The 24,168-nt window shown below is 37.2% G+C and overlaps 1 protein-coding gene across 2 annotated transcripts in view; it reads right to left on the bottom strand.

Moving 5' to 3' along the window:
* LOC105460014 (ABC transporter G family member 23) overlaps nucleotides 1–24,168 on the bottom strand; it is a 48,693-nt gene that overhangs the window by 23,788 nt on the left and 737 nt on the right. Inside the window, exon 2 of one of the 2 annotated variants that reach the window (XM_011706441.1) lies at nucleotides 19,714–19,964. In XM_011706441.1, coding sequence (XP_011704743.1) covers nucleotides 19,714–19,802 — 89 coding nt within the window. In that variant the 5' untranslated portion in view covers nucleotides 19,803–19,964. Of the gene's footprint in view, nucleotides 1–6,333; nucleotides 6,424–19,713; nucleotides 19,965–24,168 lie in introns of those variants that run through there. The other variant, XM_011706443.1, reaches the window with a different exon arrangement.

Genomic DNA, 24,168 nt, shown 5'->3' with positions numbered 1-24,168 from the left:
TGCCGTCCGATCTTCGGTCGAGTAAAATAGTTTGATAATGCGCGAGTTGCACTTTTTTTTTAACAGATTTTATAATGCTACCATATGGGCATTCACAATGCTTACGTAATTATAACGTAACATAATGGCTTATTTTTCGACGTGAGAGTTGCTTATTCGACGACCATATAATCGCCTTTATAGGGAGATATCTCACGAGGAAATAAACCGACGACCTAAATTCAATTCGGGTGAAACTTTACGGGAATGACATAAGTCATTGACGTCAATCCTGAATTGCGATGTCAGAAGCGGGAGACGATCGAATCGTACGCCTGAATGATCCAACACTTTCGGCAACATTCGGCCGCAGAAGAGACCTTTAGAATGTTCCCAAATTGTCCCATGGAGCAGAGTTTTTTTTTTATACGCGTTATAAAATATGCGCCATCAAAATTTGCAGCGGGAATAAAAATACGACAACAGGGTAGATCAAAGAAATCCATCGCTATATACGATTTTGCGAAAATTACCCCGGTGACACTACCCCAGATATTCGAGGAGTCTTGCATAGTTTCGTTTGCAATTTCGACGATATTCTCCCTCATTACGATATGTTTACGTTACATATGATCCGTGCGCACGTTGCGCTCTTACGTAAGCGCGACGTTTTGCGGCGTTGGTTGTTGGTCTCCGCCGGCGAACGAATAGAGAGAGGGGCCGCCCGACGGAGTTTGGAGAACGCTTCCAAACCGGCATCCGCGCAAGTTCGCAACAGACGTCGTTGCACCACTTTCGCTATAAAAATCGGCATCCGTGACTAACCTTGGCACATTTCCCAACCGCGATCGCGATATCGCTCGTCGTCGTTGCTGCTGGCCACGCGGATTTTTGAGCGTGACTCCAATGACAAGCGCTGCGATGGCACTTGACCTTCGCCGGGTCGATTTCTTTCGTTCCCGTCGCGACGTCGGGTGCGATCCCGTTTTGTTCTCTCGCCGACCACGACGGACTACGGCGACGAGTGATGACTTCCTTGCGTAACGCGAATTGAAAAGCCGAAGGCACCGTTCACGTTCGCGATTATCTTCCGCGATCGGCCGCGGCCACTTCGGACGTTTCTGCAATACGCTCCAACGCTACCAAGATATTACATATGCTCACTTTTATAACTTTTATCTATTTAACGCAGCAACAGAATTTTTTTTCCTCTACTGCAAAATTTTCCATAACGTATCTATTCCCTGTAACCGAGCGAGCTGAAATATCAATACGTTTAACTTAATCGTTCTTGTCGCGTCCCGATAACTATAAGCGATAAGTCCTTGCAAATTTTATTGCGTAACACGCGTGCATTTTCAGTACGTTGGCACTCAATGGCACAATGTATTCGCACGAATGTTTTCTTTTTGTATCGTCAGCGTTTTTTGTCACCGTCAATTTTAATCGCGCTGTTCCGTAACCCCATCTGGAGATCATGCCTGTTACAGACCTCTACGATACTTGAGAAACTTGTCAATCTTGTGTATATATATTTTGAAACGCGGTGTTTTTCCGAGGCGCACGCGATTCTCGCTCAAATCTGAACACGAGATCTAGCCATTCTCGACTGGGTGCAAAGCGTTAATGTCATCTGATTGCTTTGTGGATTCTTAATGACACATCAACGAAATCTGATAACATTCTATAAAATCTTGTATGATTGTACAGGACTTAAATATATTTTACAACCAGGATCAGATTTCACGAAAATTATAAGTATGTTAGGAAGGTAAGGCCAAAGAATTGTGCAAATGTGTTCAATTAATTCATACGAGGAGGACTGCGTATAGACTGCAGACTCATAATGCAAAAAAAAACTTCATTTGCAAATTCAATTCAATTCAAAGTTATCCGAACGCCATTAGGCGAATAGTTACGTCAATATCATTTTATCAAGCAAGTCAACAAATTAAAAAAAAAACACTTGTATTATCCTTTCAAAGATAGATAGATGCGTAATTTCTCGAAACATACAATACGCACGATGACTCTGTTCTTTTTTTTTTAAAGATTTAAATTTTGATGTCCGAAGCAAAGATTTATTTATTGACAGTTATCCGAGCAGAAATTTGATTAGGCATTATATTTATTAACTTTGAATTTTTTTCCTAACACGAAACATAATCACAAATAATTATAGTGAAAATTAATTTATAAGCATAATTGTAAAAATAATTTTTAAAAATACTATTAATAATGATATAATCGTAAAATTAATAATAATTAATCACAAAATATATATATGTATCTTATGCGACAGTAAAAAATTTGGATCAATTTTCCTTGACGGTGCGTCGACAAATGTTAATCAATTATCGAATTTGCATAATTTCTAGTCTTCATGACTTCTTGTGATTATGACGTATATATAACGCACTCGTTAAATATAGGTAAATAATAATTTGCGATTTCCACACAGAGTAATTAAATTACGGAAAAAGATAAGCAAGTCATATCCGCCTATCGTACGTAATTTTACTGTATAAAGTCCATAAAATAATTATCGATCGATCACTGATAACACACTTATTTATAACATCATTAATATTAATTAATGCAAATTCTAAACAATACTTCTTATAATTTTTAAAAAACTTTGATTATTTTAACAATAAGAAATAATGCTTAGTTTTTGATAGTTTAGCGCTTACTTTTTATGCTTAGTTTTTTCTATGTAATTTTTCTTCTTCTTCTTCTTCTTTGTCTTTTGTCTTTTTCTCATCATAAAATTTCTATACTTCAAGACTTGACTCAATCGAATGTCATCTTTTCTTAAAAGCTATCTCTCGCTTAGATGATCTATGTATTTCAGGTTCGTTTCGAGTATCTGTTTTGGTTTCTTTTATTTCCCATTGTTGATTTTTAATGGAGGAAGTTATATATAAATATTTTACCACAAAATATAAGCACTAGTTTGTTAACAACAAATTTAAAGAAGTTAAAGGCCAATGAATATGTCAGTATTTCATAGAAGAATTAAATATGGTAATTGATATGTAATTAATAACAGAAAAATACGAGAGACAGTAGACAAGATTATATTGCAATTCTTTATGTCCGTAAAACGCGATTTTTCGAACAGTTCTGTGCTGAAGAAGTTTTGCTTTTCTCGCGAATCCGTCGCAACGGAGAGGTTTTCCATGTTTCCCAGATAGACGAAAATATAGTGCGCGTACGCGCGGAAAATCGCGCAGTAAAACGAGGAAGCGAAGGACGAGGACTTGGGTAATCCTCGGGTTTTTTGCGAGAAAGCGTGCGAACCGCGCGCTAGCGAGCAAGCGTTCCGTTCCGTCTCTTCTGTAAATGTTCTTTCGTCCGTAAGCGCTTGTTCTCAGACGATGCCGCCGCCGTCGCCGCCATCGCGCATTCATCCGCGCGATATCGCACGAATTAGCGGCTGCTAGTTAATCTCTCAGCCGTTTCGCAATTCGCGTGCCTTTAGCCGCGAGCGCGGCAAATTGGAGCAAACTTTTTCCTATCGCGCGCGCCCCTGTCCGTTATTGCACAACCGACGTTTCCAATTACTATCCGCATTGGTTTGCCGAGGGATACCGAAATTTATGGAAGGTTCGTCCTCGTCCGCGCTTAGAGTATTGTAATTTATTTAATATCTCTCTAACGCGTTACGTATTAAATATTATATAATTTAATAGGCTTGATTTTTGCACGGTAAATTTCTGCGGCGAGCTTTCACGATGAGGATTGGATTTCGTTACGATGGCAAAGTACGTTAAAATAAAGGCGATTAAACATTTTTTCATATGCGTCGATCGTGATGAGCCTCACGGGAAGCGTCGGATGAAAGTTATGACAGCGAGTTGTTACTTTGACCTTATACGAGGCTGCATGCACTTCGCGAGAGACGAAACAATACTCTTTGCGCGGGTCTAACTTGCAGTTTCCATCTGGTGCCGTCTAGAAAGTATATTTCTCTCGGTCTTTCACATCGCGCCTCGATATCGTCGTGGGATTTCTTTACGATGTTATTATATGACGGCACTCGTCACGATCTATTTCCGCATAATGTGAAACCGATTAATTAATACGTCAGAAACTTTATGATGATTAAAAGACGTTAATGCATGCATTGCACTTAATATAGTTTATGTTTCTCTTCCAAACATTTCCTATAAGAGTACAGAACGTTTACCTAAGAATATTAATTATATAAATGACCATTAAAGTTTCATTAAATAATCATCATATTAAGTTTTTAAACTGTTAAATCTTAAGATCACAGATTTCTTCAGTTTTTAGATCCTTGAAATTTTTAACTTTTTAGGATCTTCAAAATGTAATCTTTTTTATTTGCATATTTTAAAATTAATACCTCAAAAAAAATTTAAAAGAAAAAAATACTTCACGCTATTTAAGAATTCAACGATATTTAAATTTCAAAATTTATTAATACGAAGATTTAAAAAATTAACGATTTATAATAATTAACTTTTTTATAATAATTTTTTTGGGGAAAAATCGTAGAAAGAAATATGTTATTCCATTGAGTTTCAATCTGCGCGGTGGGCAAAAGCTTCGTGAGCGAGGATCAGTCGGAAATCGGTCTTCCTAGAAACGAGAGATTGGAAATGCTAATGCGTGTGTGAAGATGTGCTCGAAGACGGTCGTCTGCCTCATTACGTTCGATTTCACTGCGATGTGTGTTCCGGTATCGTCAGAGCGCGACTCCTGTGTCTTGTATTACGTGAGGCCGACTCGCGCGCGGCGCGAATGTTCCGCGAATCCTCACAATGATTGCATTGTGCATGCGTTTAACGCTCATTTCGTACGCATTTAATGAAGTTATAGTATCGGCGTGTTCTATTTTAAATTTAAAATCTCATTTTCGGATCTCAAATCGAGACGAATTCAGAGAGGATATGACGGATTAATACGTTGCGTATATAATATACGTAATATATGGTTAATACACGGTAATTGAATATGATAATTAACATCTCATTTTCATGAGAATAAAAAATAGTAATAGAAATAATAATGTATTCTTTGCAGAAACTGCGCTGTATATATTCTGAAGATGAGAATGAAAGATTGACACTTTGAATGCAAAATGTGTGAAAAATGGAGTTTTTACACTAATAGAGGTGTTTCCTTTCAAGAATTATGTTATACTCCATCCATGTTTCTCGCAGTTCTTTCCACATTAAATATATACAATACATCGTAGTCTCCTTTTCGTCTCGAACGATTTTACTAGGATTGTTTTTGGGGGGGCTTACATACCGTCGGACTGTCGATCGATGCGTCGGAGCGGAACACGAAATTTTCCCACAATTTCCCACTTTCTCATGTCGCACGCAGAAAAGTTGAGCCAATCTAGAGGGAATTTCACTTAGACAGCAAATGAAGGATATGTATGTCACATGAAGCCGAAGAAATTTCGTTGACCTGCCGACTTCCATAGAGCACGAAAGTCGGCGAGAGTAATGAGTCTCGTGTAATTCTTTGTGTTAGTTTCGCGGTACCTTTAGATATTACGATTCTTCGAACAACTTCCTTTCAGAATTCTTTCTTCTTAAAAGATACTTCGGGTCGTCGTGTGAGGATTCCGTTGCGAAGATAGAGTGAACATGACGTGCGTGTTGGTAGATATAATGACTCGTTAAGTGATTCTAGATACCACGAACATAAAGCCTAACTGTAAGAGAAATATTTATTCTAAACGTTCCTTTTTACACCTATATAAGTGTTGTCTATTTGGTTAAACGTGTTTCTAATATCACTTATACATCCTGATTAGTGCGAAGGACTTTCGCCTTTCGCACAAAGTCAAAAATTCCAGTCTTGTTACGTGATTAATGGACACGTCATCGGGTGAGAAATGGTACTTCTCGACTCTTATGTTAACAATAATAAATCAATGTTTTAGCTAGATTTTTTTTAAAGTTCAGCCACGATTTCTTTAACAAATTCGTAACTTGTAATTTTAATTTTTCATATTGTCTTGCTCTTTGAATAAAAATCAGAAACCAACACAAGATTCTGTCGAAATAACATTGTCGTATTTGACAAATTCTCTGACACATCAGCAAGCAAACCGGTAGTATTCATTCCCAGTTAAAGATTAATCACATTGAGGTCTATAAATCATGAATCTTATAGTGACATCAAATATTAAATAATAGCTTGAAAAATAGTAATATATTGGTTTTGAAATCACGCATCATTCTTGTCAGTTTGCATTCTGCTTGTAGCCAGAAATGTCTGAAAAAACTAATATTTGCGCGGTAGATTATATTTTTCATATCTTGAACTTCTTTTAGAGTATACTAATTTCGCACCCTCTGTCCCTACCTTTCGTAATTCCGCGGCAATCCACCGGCACTTTCTATCCTCGCCAATGTCCGAGCTCACGTGTAATTCCGATCGTAGGCCGGCGCAGTTGAGGGACGTGGCGAAGACGAAGCGACCGACAGCATCTGGGGTGTTCACCACGTTGGCGTTGTCTCGTTCACACACTGACACCCGGACTCAACACCAAAAAGCACCGCGAGGAAAAAGAAACGGAGGCTTCGCGAGAACGCTGGTATTCGAAGAAACTAACAAAGGCAGGGATAAAGTGGAATTGATCGCGAATGGGCAGTCGAGAGGCAGCCAGCCCGATCGATCGATCGCTGTCCTCCTCCTCACCACGACTTTCGAGTCCTGACGCGAGACTGAGGAGTGAGGACTGACTCGGGCATGGACTGCGGACTCGGACTCGGGCTGATCGCGACACTCAATAGCGCCGTCGCGCTCGCACCTCCCCCTTCGTGGAGTGCCCCAGGCGGTCTCGCTCCAACTAATGCTTTCCCTCTGCGGCGAATATACTCCTGCTTGCCTTCCCTTCCACCTGTTGCTCCCTCGCGTTTCGCCACGTCGCGATCGTGCTCGCTCCTCGTCCTTGTCTTCAGATTCCCCGCCATGCTTTCCACGCCGATGTTCCCCCCTGGCTTCCAATCCGGAATTTCCAGCTAATTATTCCAGAGTAGGTCTTAATCCGTTTGTCGCGGTGCTCCACTCTTTCATGCAGTGTGTTCAGCTTCCTGAATTGATGCTACCGCATCAAGCAACAATTAACGCAATAAATAGGCAGCTAGGCAAAAATTCAAGATTTCATGAAGGAAATAATCCTTGAAACGAAAAATGTGGAGAAGATTTTTCTTCGCTATTTCTGCGAAAGATTTTCTTTTAATTTTAAAAACATTTAAAACTACTAAAAAATATCGAATTGTACGAAAGGATTAACTGCTGCTCATTCTTAATGTTATTATGCCCAGTACGTAAAAAATATTTTATTTTAATGTATTTAAATCCAACGATTATCCGTTGATCTTACATAAGAAAAAGAGTACTTAAACATTTCAGTACTTCATCTGGGCACTCTTTTTCTCGGCGCATTTTATAGCGATTTTCCTCATCCGTTCAATGTTACTCGCCAATCGTGCGGTAAAGCCGATTCCGCCTTCGAGAGGCGGATTGCGACCTGCGGACGCTTTCGCTCATCTCGATGCTGTAGTTACCTCTTCCCATCACCTGCTGTTCCCTCGCGAAAGGCCGTTCCTCGGCGCACGTCGATCCGGAGATCCGTTTTGACACCGCGAGATCGCTTTCTCCGCTCCTTCTGCGCCCGGTCTTTAATCCCGACCATCGTTAATTTCTTCCTCTCAAGCTTACATCAATTTCCGTTCGTAATGCCTGATGTAATTTTGTGTCTCTCTTTTGTTTCTGTCTTTCTGGTTTTTCCGCCGTTTCTTATTTTACCTTCGCTATTTCTATATCTCTGCTTCAATTCCGATGTCCCTTGTCCCGCGTTTCTTACTTATTGTTTTATAAGGTTTGTATCACGCTTGAGAAACGTTGTTTGATGACGATTATTCCTTCGCAATTCGCGCATAACCCGTTTGCAATTCGTTTTATCCGCTCTTGCTCAATTTCCGCTCTCAATTTTCCCCCGTCAAAACATGCATGCATACATCCTGCAATTTTTTTGTTTGACCGCCGATTAACGGTCTTTCGACGATGATTGTAAATTGGCCGGGGTGAACGTTAACGCGCAATACCCCATTCTTCAAGTTTTTATTTTTTTTTTCGACCGAGAATTCTTTATTTACATAGTAATTTCCACATTTGGTGCCTCTCTTCGGCGAATAATTCAACGGCACACGTGAGCTCAGCGTTTAGTGTGCCGCATTAGTGAACAAATTGCAAACGGCAAGGGCACAAGTCACCGACTTCCTGCGCCCATTCACGTATAACTTGGTCGCTTCCGGTAGTTAATTTGGTGAAACACCTTGCTATGCCATTGTCATCGCCGATAATAAGACACTGAAGATTCTCTCGATGTCGCGCGACGTTTGTGCCTAGCGAGAAGTAAGTACGTATAAAGCGCGCGTCGTACATGAGAGCGTCAATGTGATTTAAAAATCTACTTTTATTCTTTCCTCTTACTGATCGCTTATCTTCGAAAATGAAAATCCGTCTCATTTAATTTTTAATTCAAATCAATTAATATTATACACCGTAATTCGCGTCGTTACGTAACAATATGATAAAAAGCGTTTGTTACATTACATGTTTAAAATGACTTGCGTTATAACGCATGTACATAAAATGGATTACGTTAGATTAGGTAATCGAGACAATCTGCACATCGCGTAATCTAGGCGAATTAAGATTAATGGGCAAACGAAATACACAATTTTCTTCCTGTTGACGCGAAAAATTCTCTCTCTCTCTCTCCTCGTTCATTTAACGACGAACGAGGAAACGGGGTAGAAGGTTAACGACCGTGGAAATCACTTAAATCTTATGATTGTGTACGCTTGCGGGTAATATCCCGCAGGTTAGTTATAGTCCGGGTAACAAAGCAGCGTCGTGAAATCTGTCGGACGTTGAAATGTCGTGTCGAAGTAAACGGAGAACAATTTTCTCGGCTTTTACGAATCAACGCATTGTTTATCGAACGCGGCAGTGTATCGCCAATAAATTCCGGCCGCGCGCGTCTAATATTACCATTAATGATTCTAACAACGCCGAATATTAGCTTATCGACATAGAATATTACAACTCTTGAATGCCTTCTTATATATCTACTTATTATTCTTCCTTTTTTTCGTGCTGTTCTCTGTATGTATCATTATTTTTCTTTCGCGAGGAATCTTACATTGTTTAATCAACAAATTTTGTGCGGCCGTAAGATTGCTTCTCCTAATTTACATTAACGCTTTGTCAAAGTGTGACTGGCAGATTTATCAGCACTCGTGTCCCGCCAGCATTGTCATCGTCTTTATTTTCCGCAATCGGAATATTTAATCTCCCTTCGATAACACTCGCGGAGTCGCGCGGATGCATTCAAGCATCCCCGTTCTGCAGCATTCGTGAAACAGCTCCTTGCCGCGGTTAGGCTGTCGCCTTAAAAGAAATGTATAATATCGCTGTAAAGTGATTCGGCGATCCGCATGGATACCGAAGAAACACAGCGAGGCGATTTTTCGGCGCGGCCTCAATCGCTGCCTGAAATAACTGGCGACGCACTTTTATCCTCTTCTTCTTTTTTTTTACAAGGTCGTCATGGTTACTTGACTGTGCTTAATATATGCACATATATATCGTCATATGTAGCTGTCAATAGCCGTTAAAAAAACCGGTAAAAATATATATAGGTGTATAAATGGCCACCCCTTTTTAACTCGTAAACTAACAGAGATAGACCTAATAAATATAATATCAAATTAAACGGCTCTGACTAAATTTTATTGTAAGCACAGTGATCACTTAGAAATATTATCTATGTTAGAGAGCGGAAAGATATGATAATTTTTGCACGGTAAAGTAACAATTTTAATATGGTAAAAGTTGTAGCGTTCTTTTTAACGAATACAACGATGTATGATAAAACGAAATTATCTTACGAATTATAAGAGTTATTTTGGTTTAAAATTTTGTGGGCGATTACTACTTTTTCAATTTCGGTCCTGCGATGTGGCCAACTTCCGACTCTGACATTGACGAGAGTACTATGATCAGGTGAAAACATTACATGTCAATCGTCAACGCGAAAGCCGGAAGTTAGTCACACCGCAGGGTCGAAACTGAAAAGGTAATAGTCGCCCGTAAAACTTTAAATGAAAATGATTTGTACAATTTGTAAGATAACGTCGTTATATCACACATCGTTGTATTCGTAAAAAAAAAAACGCTACAACTTTTATCTATTAAAGTTGTCACTTTACATTGCAAAAATTACGCATGTTTCTCCGCTCTCTAACATAAGATAATGTTTCTAAGTGATCACTGCGCCTACAATAATGTTTAGTCAGAGCCGTTTAATTTGATATTATATTAGGTCTATCTCCGTTAGTTTACGAGATAAAAAGGGGTGGCCACTTATACGGAGACACCCTGTATATATAGCGAAGGCATTAACAAAAAAGCAGAAACTAGATCCTGAAATCTTATCTTCTTACAGATTTCTTGAATTTTTCATCATTTGTTATATTAAATTCCATTGCTTATATTAAATAAATTGATTCAATATCTCTTCTAGGAGAGATATATGTAAAATAGACCAGACTAATTTGTAAAACGTTACGTATATACATAACGTTTATTCGCCGGACTAGCCTGTCACATATTTGCATTACACGTATGACACACATATAACGCACAGGACTTTGGCACGCATTAAAAATTCTTCCGTATTCTCTTGAGTTAAGAGTCAAGAGAGATCTTCTGAAAAGTCGTGAATATGATTCCTCGTAAGGCGTAAGGCGATTCTTCTCAATAAGTCCGCGAACTGCGATATAAGATAATTAAATATCGCACGTCGACATTTTTTTTTCTCCTGCTCTTTCTCGTCAGATTTTGTCATCAATATTGTCGCGCTAATCTATAATATCAAACTGACAGAAACGATATAATGATAATTTCTTTTATCGCGTCTATTCTTTATCCGCGTTGCGAACATTGAAATGCAATTGTTTCCGCGGCAGTCGACAATTTTATTTCAGGTCAAGAAGTAGCGACCATAACGGTGGTCAAGACGGTCTGCACTTTCCCCAGCACGCAGTTGCGCAACCGTAGCTGCGGCACCTGACGTAATGTGAACCTGATTAAATAACAGGGAGTTATGAATCTTTCTTTCTTTTTTCTGTCGAAAATTGGACTATGGGCGTTGTGACCCATATTCGAAACTGACACGCGCGACGTGTAACATTTGACGTTTTCGAGGAAACGGTCGAGTCATTATCATTGGCACCGGCTTTGGATGTTCGATGATTGTTGCGCGACGTTACGGACAATTGCTGTTGCATTAAATTAAAGTTTCTATAATCTAACTTTTTATAAATATTAAAAATCTTCAGCAGCTGCGTCCAATGGGTTTTCTTAATTTGCGTAATCGCTATTCCATACAAATTTCATCACAACGAGACGAGCTACTTGCGAGAAAAACTCAACGCTCAATAATAAATTTGCATCCTTGAGAAATCAGTGGTGAAATGGAAGAAAAAAATTGAATTACCATTACCATCGGTTCGCACTAATGCCAGTTAAATGACCGTCGAAGGGGACATTCTCCTGTCATATTTTTCGTAGGGGGATTGATAATTACACATGCGCGCGCAAGAACGTATCGATCGCCGGATATCGCATGGATTTCCAGGCGGATAAAGACTCGGATGCGAAATTACACGGATTAGCGTCGCTTCACGGAGACTGCAACGAAGGAAGTCCGCAACGGTGTCGTCCGCGGCTGGCTGACCGGTAATGATGACAACGGAGAAATTTGTAAAGCGCGACTTCCGGTTGCGTACAAAGCCGGCACGAGCTAAAGTTCGTACACACCTTGCGAGGAGAGACCACCGGCTGGATCGTTAAATTCGCGAATTCGTGCGAAAGTATATTTTCATATTGGTGGTTCTCGTTCATCGTATAACTTGCCACGCATATCGAAATAGAAAGAATTTGGTGACCTATTTGATGGTAGAGATAATAGTCCGGAATAGAAGCGGATCTCGTACAGGCGCTTACATCTCGTGTGAAACTGAAAGTGGACTGCCACCGGGAGCCGCGAAGGCGGATGCTGCTTGACAGAAGGCGGAATTTTTATTTAGCATCAAGCCGAAAAGTGAAAGCGTCCGCGACAATCGTACGGAAAGTATACGCCGCGCCGCGCGCCGTTTCGATATCCTTCGACCTTGGAGCAATCGTGCGCGTGTATCGCGATATCACTAATTTTCACATATGTACAGGTCGTCCCCCTCCCTCCTCCTCCTCCTCTTCCTCTCCCATCGATGGTATTCATTCGCGATGGGATTTACACCTTGTCACGCCGCTTGACGTCACGCCGTTTTCTCTGTTTGCACCATGCGTCGCGATTGCTGACGATGCCGTTTGCGATAATCGGCTGATTTCGATTGCTGACGGCGTCGATGCGATAATCAACCTCGGCAGAGGAGCCCGTTCGTTCGCCCGATATAAGCGAAAGCACTAGGAGTTTTGTCTTGGAGGAGACAACCTTGAACCTGATGGTGCGGTTCTAACGAGAGAAGAACCCTCTAGGAATCGAAATCTTATAATTTCTGTATATTCATCACGTTTCACTAGAAAGTTATGCAAAATAAGTAAACTCCCTCCCCCCTCTCCATCGCAATGATTTCCTTGAAAAATATTCATAATTTCTCTTCTTTGATTTTTCACTAAATTATAGATAAAGAACGACGACAGATTATCGTAATAAATGTTAAGAATCTTTAGTCAACATTTATAAAATTAACATTTTTGCTGACTTTAAAAAATTAAATAAATTGTAATATAGTAAATTTACAAACTATTTAAAATAAATAAAGTTTTAGACAGCATAAATAATGAAAATTGTCACGTAGTACGCTATGTATTATTTTCTGCAGCTGTATGTAATTAAAAATAAACATTAACATATTTTGTACGTGTCTTGCAAAATAAACGGATCCAAATTCGATAGCATTAATGCAAGAGTTCTGATATAAAAATATACTACGTCAATCAATTCGATTCCATAAAGGTAATTGCCACTAAAAACTTCGTTGCATGTTTTTTGTATTTATTTAAAAATTACCAATTAAAGAGGCTTAAATTAAAATTGAAATCGTTTTACGAACGTATACAATTCACACACACGCATATCATTAGATACATTGAATATTGACCGAAATATAATAAATATTTTATTAATAATAATTTGGCTAGCACACGCAAGATATTACACATAATAATTTGCATTTTATAACTATTTTCTCGGCGGATAGCGTCATTAAAAGATCGTTCGATAAACATTTACCTTCGTCGCACCATTGATTATATCATAGATCACATATTTCAATAATAAATTTGACAGCAATGTTTGCAGAATATTTATGCGAATACTCGAATTCGATGTCGCGTTACCAAGGATCTTCAGTAGATCTTCGTAGATCCGTTCTCGCAAAAGCGAAAGTTTTCGCTTCGGTGCGCATGCATGATGACTATCGGTCAGCCGACAGCACGCGATCCTCATTACGATCATCGACGAGGACTAGGAGCGGTCTTCCCAAGACCGATTCGAGGGACATATTACGTCCTTTCCGTTATCGGTGCAACATCGAGTCTAGTCTTGCCTTTTTCTTTTAAATAATCTATTATTTTTATATTTTATGTAATATACAGGCGATTTTCACCATGTTTATTGTCACGCATTATCGACGCGTTTACGTATACTTATTATTTCGCAAACTACTGCGCCGCTCATTGAAATAAATTTCGATACGGTGGATCTTCAATCGCGCGCTTACGAGCGTCGAGCGATAAAACGGACAATAAGAAGTAAATAAGAAAATGTCACGGTATTATCAACGAACCAGGTCGCTAAACGCGGCCGAAGACATGGTGTAGATGTGAAAGCGGTCAGTCCAGCTGCTGCCGGATTACGTAAATCCCAGGAAGAGCGATCAAACGTCTGACGAGGGTACGTACTGTCGATACGCGACATCGATATTCGGACATACGCGAATACCATCCTCCACGCGTGAGTTTAAGGCTGTGAGATCCCGCACGAGGCGCGTGGCGTGGCCTCGGGATCTCTCGTGTCTCGGTGACGAGGTATTAACGTGACATAACGAAGTAAGAGAAACTTACCGCGGATACTCACGTAATAACGTGCTTAATGGGCGCGTCCATAATTAAACAAGATCGACGCTTTATCCACGGAAGCGATGTGCTTTGGAAGAGAAAATGTCAGATTTCAACACTCCCCGTTATAGAATATATAAATACTGCTTCGACACACTCTGTGTGTATTGCAAGAAACTTAAAATGCTCTAGTAGATTACCTTGAAGGAAGTATATCTCTCCATAAATAGCTATATAAAGATACGAGTTGTTTGAATCATACAATTATTGTCGCTCGTGTGAAAAGTAAACTATTTGCACTTGCTGTTGGCAAGTATTTGCATTTTAATGACTTATAATTTTTTAACGATTGTTGCAAGGCGCTCAAAGAAGGAAAACGTGTCTTTTTCATTGATTTACAATCGCACACGATACATGATGGTCGTTGATTTCTTTTCTGCCACGATTTTCGGAGAACGTGATGAAACAAGCAACTGCAATAAACAACTTTTGATAATCTTTCTACTGCCCTGACTGGCTCGATAGACCGATCCTAATTGCGAAAATGCGATCGACGTGATGATACTCGTTAAACAGCAGCGTGAAAAAAATTATATTTGTTCGCGTCATCGAATTTATATGCGTGTGTAATCTTCGAACTGGCACATCTCGCACCGCATCATTACGGCCATGTCGACAAGTCGGGCATTATAGCTGACTGGCAATTAGTTGAATAAACAAACGCCCACTTTTCGAAGATAATAATACATCGGACTCGTCATCAGCGAATACAATATGTGAGTACGTACATTTTGCTATTTGCTTGCATCACTAAAACTTAAGCTGGATGAATAGGTATTAATTGGGTACTAGATATGTATATTCGTCCTGCAGTATTTCTGAGATTTATTGGATAAAAATACGATCCACGTGTTTTTTCTCGATACCAGAAAAGCTTATGATTGCGTCATTTGAAACACTTTTATATATGTATATAGTTATATTTTAAAAGTAAGATAAGCAAATTTATGTAGCACAGAAAGAAGGAGAGAAAAGGTTGATTCATGTGTTATTAGTTCTTACAAATATTGTAAAGAATTATCATTATTGTCACCATATATTTGATAATAAAACACAGATAAAATCTTAATAATATTATTGAATAAATATGATAGTTTATCTATAAATATTAATAAAAATTTAATGTATCATTATCTTTCTCTCTTCTTCTACATCGCTGTAATTATGTGCAATTGACAAGTGCTTTATAAAACGAGAATATTACATGCCGCATTAATTATCAAGTGTCATTAATATCCGTTATTTTTTATATGCTCAATGCTAATTAATCTTTTAAAAGATTCTATCTGTTTATCATTACCACACATGCAATGTGAGGAAATTATTTGTCAATCCTAAAAAAATCCTTATTTATTTATCATCATTAATTTTTATCGAAATAGAGGAATCAGAAAACAAACTTAAACATGATCGTCATGTTTTGAATGCCAGTTACTAAGGACGTGCTCATTTATGATACAGAAAGTCATGTTTAATATTCAACAGATACAGCGCAAGTAAGAAAGAAAAAGAAAAAGAGAAAGAAGTGAATACAAGATTTTATCAGAAAAGGCTTAATTTTACAGATGAGACCGGTTACTCGTCTACGAGAAATATAATTCTATATATTGACAACCGTCAAGGTAATATATAGATTACCATGTGCTGATGTAATAATAATTAACACGGTTTTGACATTTAATAATTGTTAAGTATTAATTTATGATAAAAAAAGAGAATGAAAGAAAAATCTTAAACTGAGGATTCAATAAATATCATATCCACATATAATAGCGAAAGAAAAAATTAAGGAATAATTATTATTGGAATATTATCAGATTTTAATATAAAAATTCTTAAAAAACTCTTTAAAATGTTAGATTTAATAAAAAAGACAAGATTATTTCCTAGAAGCAATAAAAACACATATAATTATTTTATTTGCATTTGATTGTAAAAAATTTCAATGAACTTTTTGCCTTGTAGACATAACAAAAAAATTTTATCATTAGAAATGGTAACAACACCACTCGTTGAAGAGACATGTTATTGAAGATATACATATAATGAATAAGTGAACACGCTAGATACAATACACATATTTACATGAATAATTTTTCTCGCTAATCATCCAATAAAAAAAATGAGATACTTATATGAAAATTAAATGGAAAGATTATGGTAGCAGTATAATCGTTATAATTGTTAATGCAAAAATCGCGTACGTGTTTGTGCGATTAAGACATTAATTACTTCGTGCATACAATATAGATTACTATAATTAGATTATTATAAAGAAGAAACAGAAAAATGATACACAAAAAGAAAAAATAATGACATAACATATTTAAAGAATATCGCAAAAACAAACTTTTTCGATGTCATTTTTTTATGGATATTCTCATGAAAGTTATCTTTTAAAAACGAAGAGATTTTTGCAAATCACAATCGTCTAAAAACTCTTATTCAATTTAGATCGAATTTAAATAAAATAATCTTTAAAACTTCCTCGATAAAATCCAAAAAACGTAGAGTGGCTTTCTTTAAAAATCGTCTGAATTCGAATATTTTGTACACGTCGACAAAATTCTAACGGAAAGAAGAATGGCGGTTTAAAAGTGTTAAAGTCAAAGCTACGCTTGCAACGGCGACAAATAGATCGATGAGTTAATCGTGTCGTGTCTTAAGGCACTTGCAAAATGTGAGAAAATCACTTATGCTAATTTGAACCTCCAAGTCTTGTCGAAGAGTCGAAGTCGTGGTGCCATCTCTTGGAAGAAATACCTAGCAGACACACCATGCCTTTGAAGACTTACATTCGCGGATAAGCCTCCGCATTCTCGATATCGATCATTGAAGATAATTATTTACTCTTTAGTTTATTTACTCTTACGCGCTATTTATTCTTATAACACATACCCAATCAGCAGACAATGTTTTTTAAATGGTTTCTAAATATTTCTTTAATAATATGATATTAAATAACTATTTAAAAAATATTGTCTACTGATTGGGTAGTTGTACATATCTTTCAGATTCGGTAACGTTCCGTTCACGTAACTCGTTCAGAAATTTTCCGTAACCGATGGTATTTTAAATACATCGTCATACTTATTGTGATAAAAGTTTTCCACTAATAATAACTCGCACCACTCAATATTATAGAACTTTATTTGTTACGATATCGCTACTGCGCTGGAATCAATGGAGAAGGAAGTTAATTTACACTTTCTAAAAAAGGAAAAATAATATATGTTTTGCATTGTAAATTTATAATAAAAATTTAAATTTAGTTTTGCAGTGTTTAAAAATTGAGGAAAAAAACTTTAATTTAAAACATGTATAAAAGGAATATTTGTTACCTCTTTTTGTATATAGAAACTTACGGAAATATGGCATATATTTGTGTATATCTAATCTCACGTTATCGGACAAATAATTGCTGAAAATTGCCAAGTCATGCCAAGACCTCACGCTTGACTCATAACAATTGCCAAAGAGAATGTGCCGCAATTTTATGCTTCGGATGACACTTAAAGTGCATGGCATCTGTTGCGTGCATTCACCAAGCTACGTCGGATAATGAACAAATCATGCATTTCGAGTTTCACACTTCCTAGTCACATAATAGCACATTGTTGGATTGTGCAATGACATAAGGCAGGTCGTTCGCGAGACGTGCCTCTTAAAACCTTCCTGAATTTCTATGTATGTGCTTCATCGACAATCAAGGGAACCTATTTGATTATTAGAATAGGTTAAAAGCTTAGAGCATAATATATGCTCTAAGATTAAAAGCGAAAAGACAAGAAAGAGCATTCCTCTAGCTTCAAGTTAAACAAAATCTTCGCTTATTCCAATCTCTTATTCATTAATAACTTTCTAAAAATATTTCTCTCGAAATATCAGAGGCAAAATATCGTACGTATCTATTAATATTAACATAATAAAACATTTTTTCTAATTTATATACTTATTATTTAAAACGGTTACACACAAATCCATAGAGCAATTTCGATATTCTTTAAAAAATTTAATCGAAATGAATTAATCTGAATTAATCACTTTAAGTAAAATTAATACATCCTTTCTCATTTGGTCTAATTTCTATATATTCGATAATATATTTTTATTGTATTTACAATTTTTTTATATTGCTCTTTCTTTTTGTGTTATTCTTCTCACGCATACTCTTTTAATTTTACATTTTCTTTTTCCTTTTGCAATATGTTACTTCACCATGGTATTTTTCTCGCTATATATATACTTTTTGTACCATATTTTATCATCGATATGTGGTACTTCCAAAACAAAATTAAAACTGTTACTACTTAAATTCGCCACCGCCATAAAAAAGTCTCGACAGCGAAGATGCGTTACGTATGATTGTGCGTGCGTGCATTTGTCCTTTCACTGTACAATGCTGCAGTCAGGCAAAGCGCGCGGCCTGGTCTCGCGCTGCACTTGCCGGCCATTGCCGGCCACTTTCACGCGCGATTGCGAACTCGGGAACTCGCCGAAGTAAGTCACGCAGGACTCATTGCCGAGTGGGCACGCCGTTAAGTTCCTACGACGAAAACTATGCTCGTAAAAAAAAAAGAGAAAAAGAAGAAGAAAAAGAAGAAATCCCGCGCGCGTTACGTGTGTAGCGCGGAATGACTTAAAATTCGTGCTTCGAGTAATCGCGATTGGTCTCGTGACAAATTTCCTCCCTCGAGAGATTGTTCGAAAGATCTTCTTTGAGACAACTCAACTTGATTCGTTCATAAGTAACAGGCAAAAAAAAAAGTTACAAATCGTCTTATTCCACGGGCGAGGCAAGATGCGATTAGCTTACGAATTCGAATTCTTGCATCTTCGATCGACGTGGAATTAAGGCTGCGCTGCTCCCTGTTTATCATAAATCAATCGTCTGTATTCAAAGTGAATCCGCAAGTTCTCTTCGTGTGATCAGTTTTTTTGAATCGTAAAATTCCGCGGAAACTGCGTCGCGCCGCGCGGATTTTACTCCCGCAGGTGTGCCGGCGCGGCGCGCGGCGCGTCGCGTAAATCGCGCATTTTGCAACTGCAATTGCAATATCGCACGATTGGCAATTCCTATATAACGATTATACATGCGCGGGCTTTCTTAGAAACTCACGCCGAAGAAAGTTTCGCTGGACCGTAAAATATGTTCGGCGTATATATACGTGAATTTCGATGTATAATTAACTAATCTTGTGAAACGAAATCCCACACAAATATGCTGACACCTGCGCATGCGAGTTTTCAGGTTTCTACCTGTCTTCTGTATGCATAACCCAGAAGAAATCTATTAAACTCAGCTCTAATAATATAATTTTTAACATTATTTCTTATATTTAACGTTATATTTAAACAATTTATATTTGGCAAAAAATATATTTTTTTCTATTTGCCTGAAATTACGCCTGAAAATTGAAATGATACAGTCATAAAAACTGAGAGATCTCTTCTGCCACATTTAAATCCGCAAGCCATATGACTCACCTGGAAATGGTTCCATCGGTCCAGCTAAACATTCTCTTGATCTTCTCCCGTTGTACCTGATCCTCACCCTGAAATCCCTTGTTATCCATTATGGGTGCTTCCACTATTGTTTCACTTCGCGTGCGGCCTTGAAGCGGGATGAAGATTTCCGCAAGAACTCACGCGCGAAAGTTTTGCTGCTTGAGTCAACAACGACGGTGCATCTTTTGTTTCCACGTGTTTAAAACACGTCACCCGGCACACGCGTCGCGCTGAAAGTTAAATAGATTATTGGATACTTCCTACTGGCGCATCGCAATGAAATATTTAATATACTGAATAATCAAATTAAATTCCGCCTCGCGAATTCGAAATGATATCGTTTTTGTAATGGATTTTTCCATTATTAGTTATTTTACATATGAATAACGATTTATTTTATTTTATTTTTTATTTACTTATATACATATTTTGTTGCATTTTATCTTAAATATTTCTATGAATAAATTAAGATTCTTGATTAAATTGTCGTTTTATGTTTTAATAGAAAATTCTTGCTTACTTTTTTAGAGTAGGCATTACACACTTACATACATTTTCTTAAATTATTTTACAGGTATTTGTAAATTGTTTCAAATGACATTCGGTACCGTGATCGTTCTCGGTTCTGTAGCATCGCGAACTCCGAAAGAAAACCTGGTTTTTTCCCATCGCGAGGGAATATTACAATTGCTTTAATGAGCGTATGCTCATTCATGACAATAACGGAAAGTGAAACTTTAAACGCAACTTTATCGCGGCCGAGCGAAGTGTGCACGCTCGAGGTCATTAGGAAGAAAGCGTGGTATATAACGATCTGTCGGCCACTGGAATAGAAAATGCGGCCGCGCCGTCGCTGGAAATAGCGATCATTTTCTTTGGCTTGTTAGGGTATCTCGAGCGTCACGGGAGATACCCGAGATATACGATGCAGCGTAGCACGAGTACGCACCGCTCGTCGTCACGTATCAATCGAAAGTAAGAGATCGTGAATGTGCCGATCCAGTTCGTTTATGGATGTTACTTAATCCCGCTGTTATCATAGATTAGAAGATACATGGTCGCTAAAAATCAATAATAATGTAAGAAATTTTATCACTGTGCTATGCATTCCATGAATGGTTAATATCTAATAATTTTTTATTTTATAATATAATATCTTTTGTTGTTACTTAAAAAAAATAATACTTGTAAATGAAAAAATTATATAAACTAAATTTTTACACTACCATATCATTACGCAATAGAAAACATAATTTGGATTATTTCGAGTAAATTACAACTGACAATGACTGATAAATCAAGATACCTAATTATCGTTATAACAATGTAACGATTTATGACGTAATTGAGATTATGGTGCTCGAGTGCATAAGAAAGTTCATTCACGATTTTTTACGACAATATCGCAATGACATTCTTGTAGTAGCAACACAAGTAATAATTCTTCCCGCATTAATGGTGGCTACATTTCACGCCAACATCTGTCTAGCGATTCGAATTTTTATAGTGATTCATTCACTGTCGTATTTATTATTGGCAGTTACATCGGTATTGTTTGTACATGTTAATGCACTCTGTGGAATCGTACGACAGAAAGACAGAGTGAGAAAGAGATGAGAAAGATTCAGCATACATTCATCTTATCTGCATCGGAATGCCTCGAACGCACGGAGGGAATTTTAAAATAACGCGCCTTCGTGTACGTAATAGATAATGCTTGCGAATATTGCCGGAACATTACTGGTTACTACGGTTATTATGGAGAAGAAAAAAGAGAGAGGAAGAGAAAAAGAAAGAGAGAGGCTCCCTGTAATACGAACAGAGATTTGTAACGTCATAAGAATTTTGTAGGACTTTGCACCGCGTTTACCTTGACGAATCGACGTTTCTCTCGAACGGTGGAATCGTGTGTATACACGACGACAGATATTACCGGCCTCACTTCGGCCTGAAAAATGTCCCAGACGTTTTTGTGAAAGCGCCGGGAAATACCGGTCACTCTCGAGATAACAGACTCTCGCGCGAACGTCTGATGATTTCGTTCGGTCTTTCTTCAAGAAGTCAAACACCCATTAAAACGTAAAGATTATTACAAAGCTTCGGGGTTATTTTTAACTCGGAGAAAATTCCAAAATGTATATAATTCACCAAGAATTCTTGAAGATTTCGGTTTCATGTATTTTTATAAAACGTGCGTATATCTTTATCTCACCTACATTACTTATTATTTTTATATAACTTTCGCGCTTTTATCGTATTTCTTAAGCTATTTCGTACAATTATCTTATTATTACATTGTTATCTCATAAATCGCCGTGTAAAAATTTAGACCATAATTTTACTTTATGTAAAGAACTTTCTTTAGCCCCGAAACGTTCAAAAGTTTGCTTAGCTACTAACATTAGCTACCATAATGATATGTTGCGACCATATATTTTGTCGATGGAATAATGTTGCTATGTTTATCTACTCGGTATTAATCTTTGCGATTGTTCACGTGCGACGAAGTACGACTTACTTTCATGAAAGCGAAATTTCAGGTCAGCGAACGGCGATACGGCATTCCTGAATATCGTACGCACGATTAATTAATATACAGTATATTAATTCGAAGATGTGCTAAACGTCTGCACGCGGTTACGAGGCGTGTAATCTCAGGAAATGAAATCCTATTACCGCAAACCGCACGACACAATAGGTATTCTTGGTAAATGGGAACTTAAACTTCGCGTGAGAATGTGACAGTAATTATTGGCTCGCACATACCCTTCATTAACAAAATAGATTTACTTATTTATTATAATAAATTATAAATATTGATTTATCAAATATATAAGTCCCTTTGTTATTCAATATAAGTTATTCCAATCGCGAAATAATAATTTCTGTTCGCGTTAAAAATATCTAAATTAAAAATTCTTTTGTATGACGTGAATTTTTGAAATAGTTTTGAATTTTTCGTTACATGTGATGTTCTTTAAATCACGCGGAAGACGGAGGCAAGCGGTTTCTCCCACGATTCCACACGTTGTGCAAGCAAGAGAGGCAAGCGGAGAACAATGATCGCACGTGCTACTAGAACGAATGAATTATTCGCGTCACGCGACGCGGCACGTAAGAGCGATGTCGCGAATAATTAGACAACAATCTGTTAATGCGCAGTTATTGAGCGAATCGCGTGAAAATCGCCGTGAAAAAGTAACCCGCATAATTAAAGATTCTAGCATGGCGCAACGCTTTAACAGATCGTTAAATATTTCATCGTCCAACTCTTCAAAATTGTAAAAAATTGTATATGTATATACATGCCACAACAAAAACATCTGCTTCTTATACCATGTTGATTATCTGACGTTATGTAAAATATTTGCTCTTCGTATAAAATGATAGTAGCGATTATAGTATTGGTGTTACGCAAGAATAATTCATTAATATATCAAGTATAAGTTAAAATAACACGTTAAACGATTGACATTACGTGAACGTGTTTTATGCAGCGTCTGTTAATTGCCAATCTCAGAAAAACAGATTTCGTATAAATATAATTTATCGTCAATCTCGAAAATATCCAATAGGAATAATCAAATAAGAAATTGAAAAATGAAATGTTACGACATGTAATTCAATCGTTTAGTAGATGACTAAACGTATCCAGTCGGTCGTCGACTCATTAGCGAGACGCCCGCAGGGCTTACGTTTGCATTACCCAATATTAAACGTAAATATGCATTCTTCCATGTTGCAACATGTTTGCATAAAATTGTTGGAGCAGTATAATATTAAGTATTTAATTACACTACTCGACACATTTTACACAACTTATACAATAATTTTTTCTTGTCTCTTGCATGCGTAGACGTCAAAAATAATCTTGAAATTTTCCGTTTGTCCGTTCGCTCACGTTACTTTTTCACACACGTTACATTTTTTCTTTTATCTTTTTTTTTATAACTTCAGAATATTTTTAATTTACAAAAAATTTATTATTTCTATCAACTAAACATTGTTTAATTTTGCAAAAAACAATAGGCCAAAGACGAGCAAATAAATCTAATGGATGTTCGATAAATTATTTATTCATGCAATGCATTAGATTTATTTGTTTGTTTTGGCCTATTGTTTTTTGCGTTATTATTATATCAAGCGGAATTTTTTTCATTTTATTGCATTGTTTAATTTGTTCGCGTTCATCCGTTTGATTTGTTTACCGGTAAAAAAAAAATCGTCGCGAAAATCGGTAGCTTCATTAAATTTTTTTCCGAGAAGACCCGTTATCCCTTTCGCTTCGAGGCATCTTCTCGAGATTAATATCTTTCAGTTGGCGATGAAAGTAGGAAAGTGCGGTGTAATGCATTCGAATTGAGATCAGAACTCTTACTAAAGACAGCGTTCCTAGATACTCAAAGATATTAATTTCTAGCATATGTTTCTTCG

This window comes from Wasmannia auropunctata, unplaced genomic scaffold (genome assembly GCF_000956235.1).
Source record: "Wasmannia auropunctata unplaced genomic scaffold, wasmannia.A_1.0 LD333475.1, whole genome shotgun sequence".
Taxonomy (NCBI): domain Eukaryota; kingdom Metazoa; phylum Arthropoda; class Insecta; order Hymenoptera; family Formicidae; genus Wasmannia; species Wasmannia auropunctata.
The sequence above is the reverse complement of the archived record's forward strand: the minus strand, read 5'-3'. Positions and strand labels throughout refer to the sequence as shown.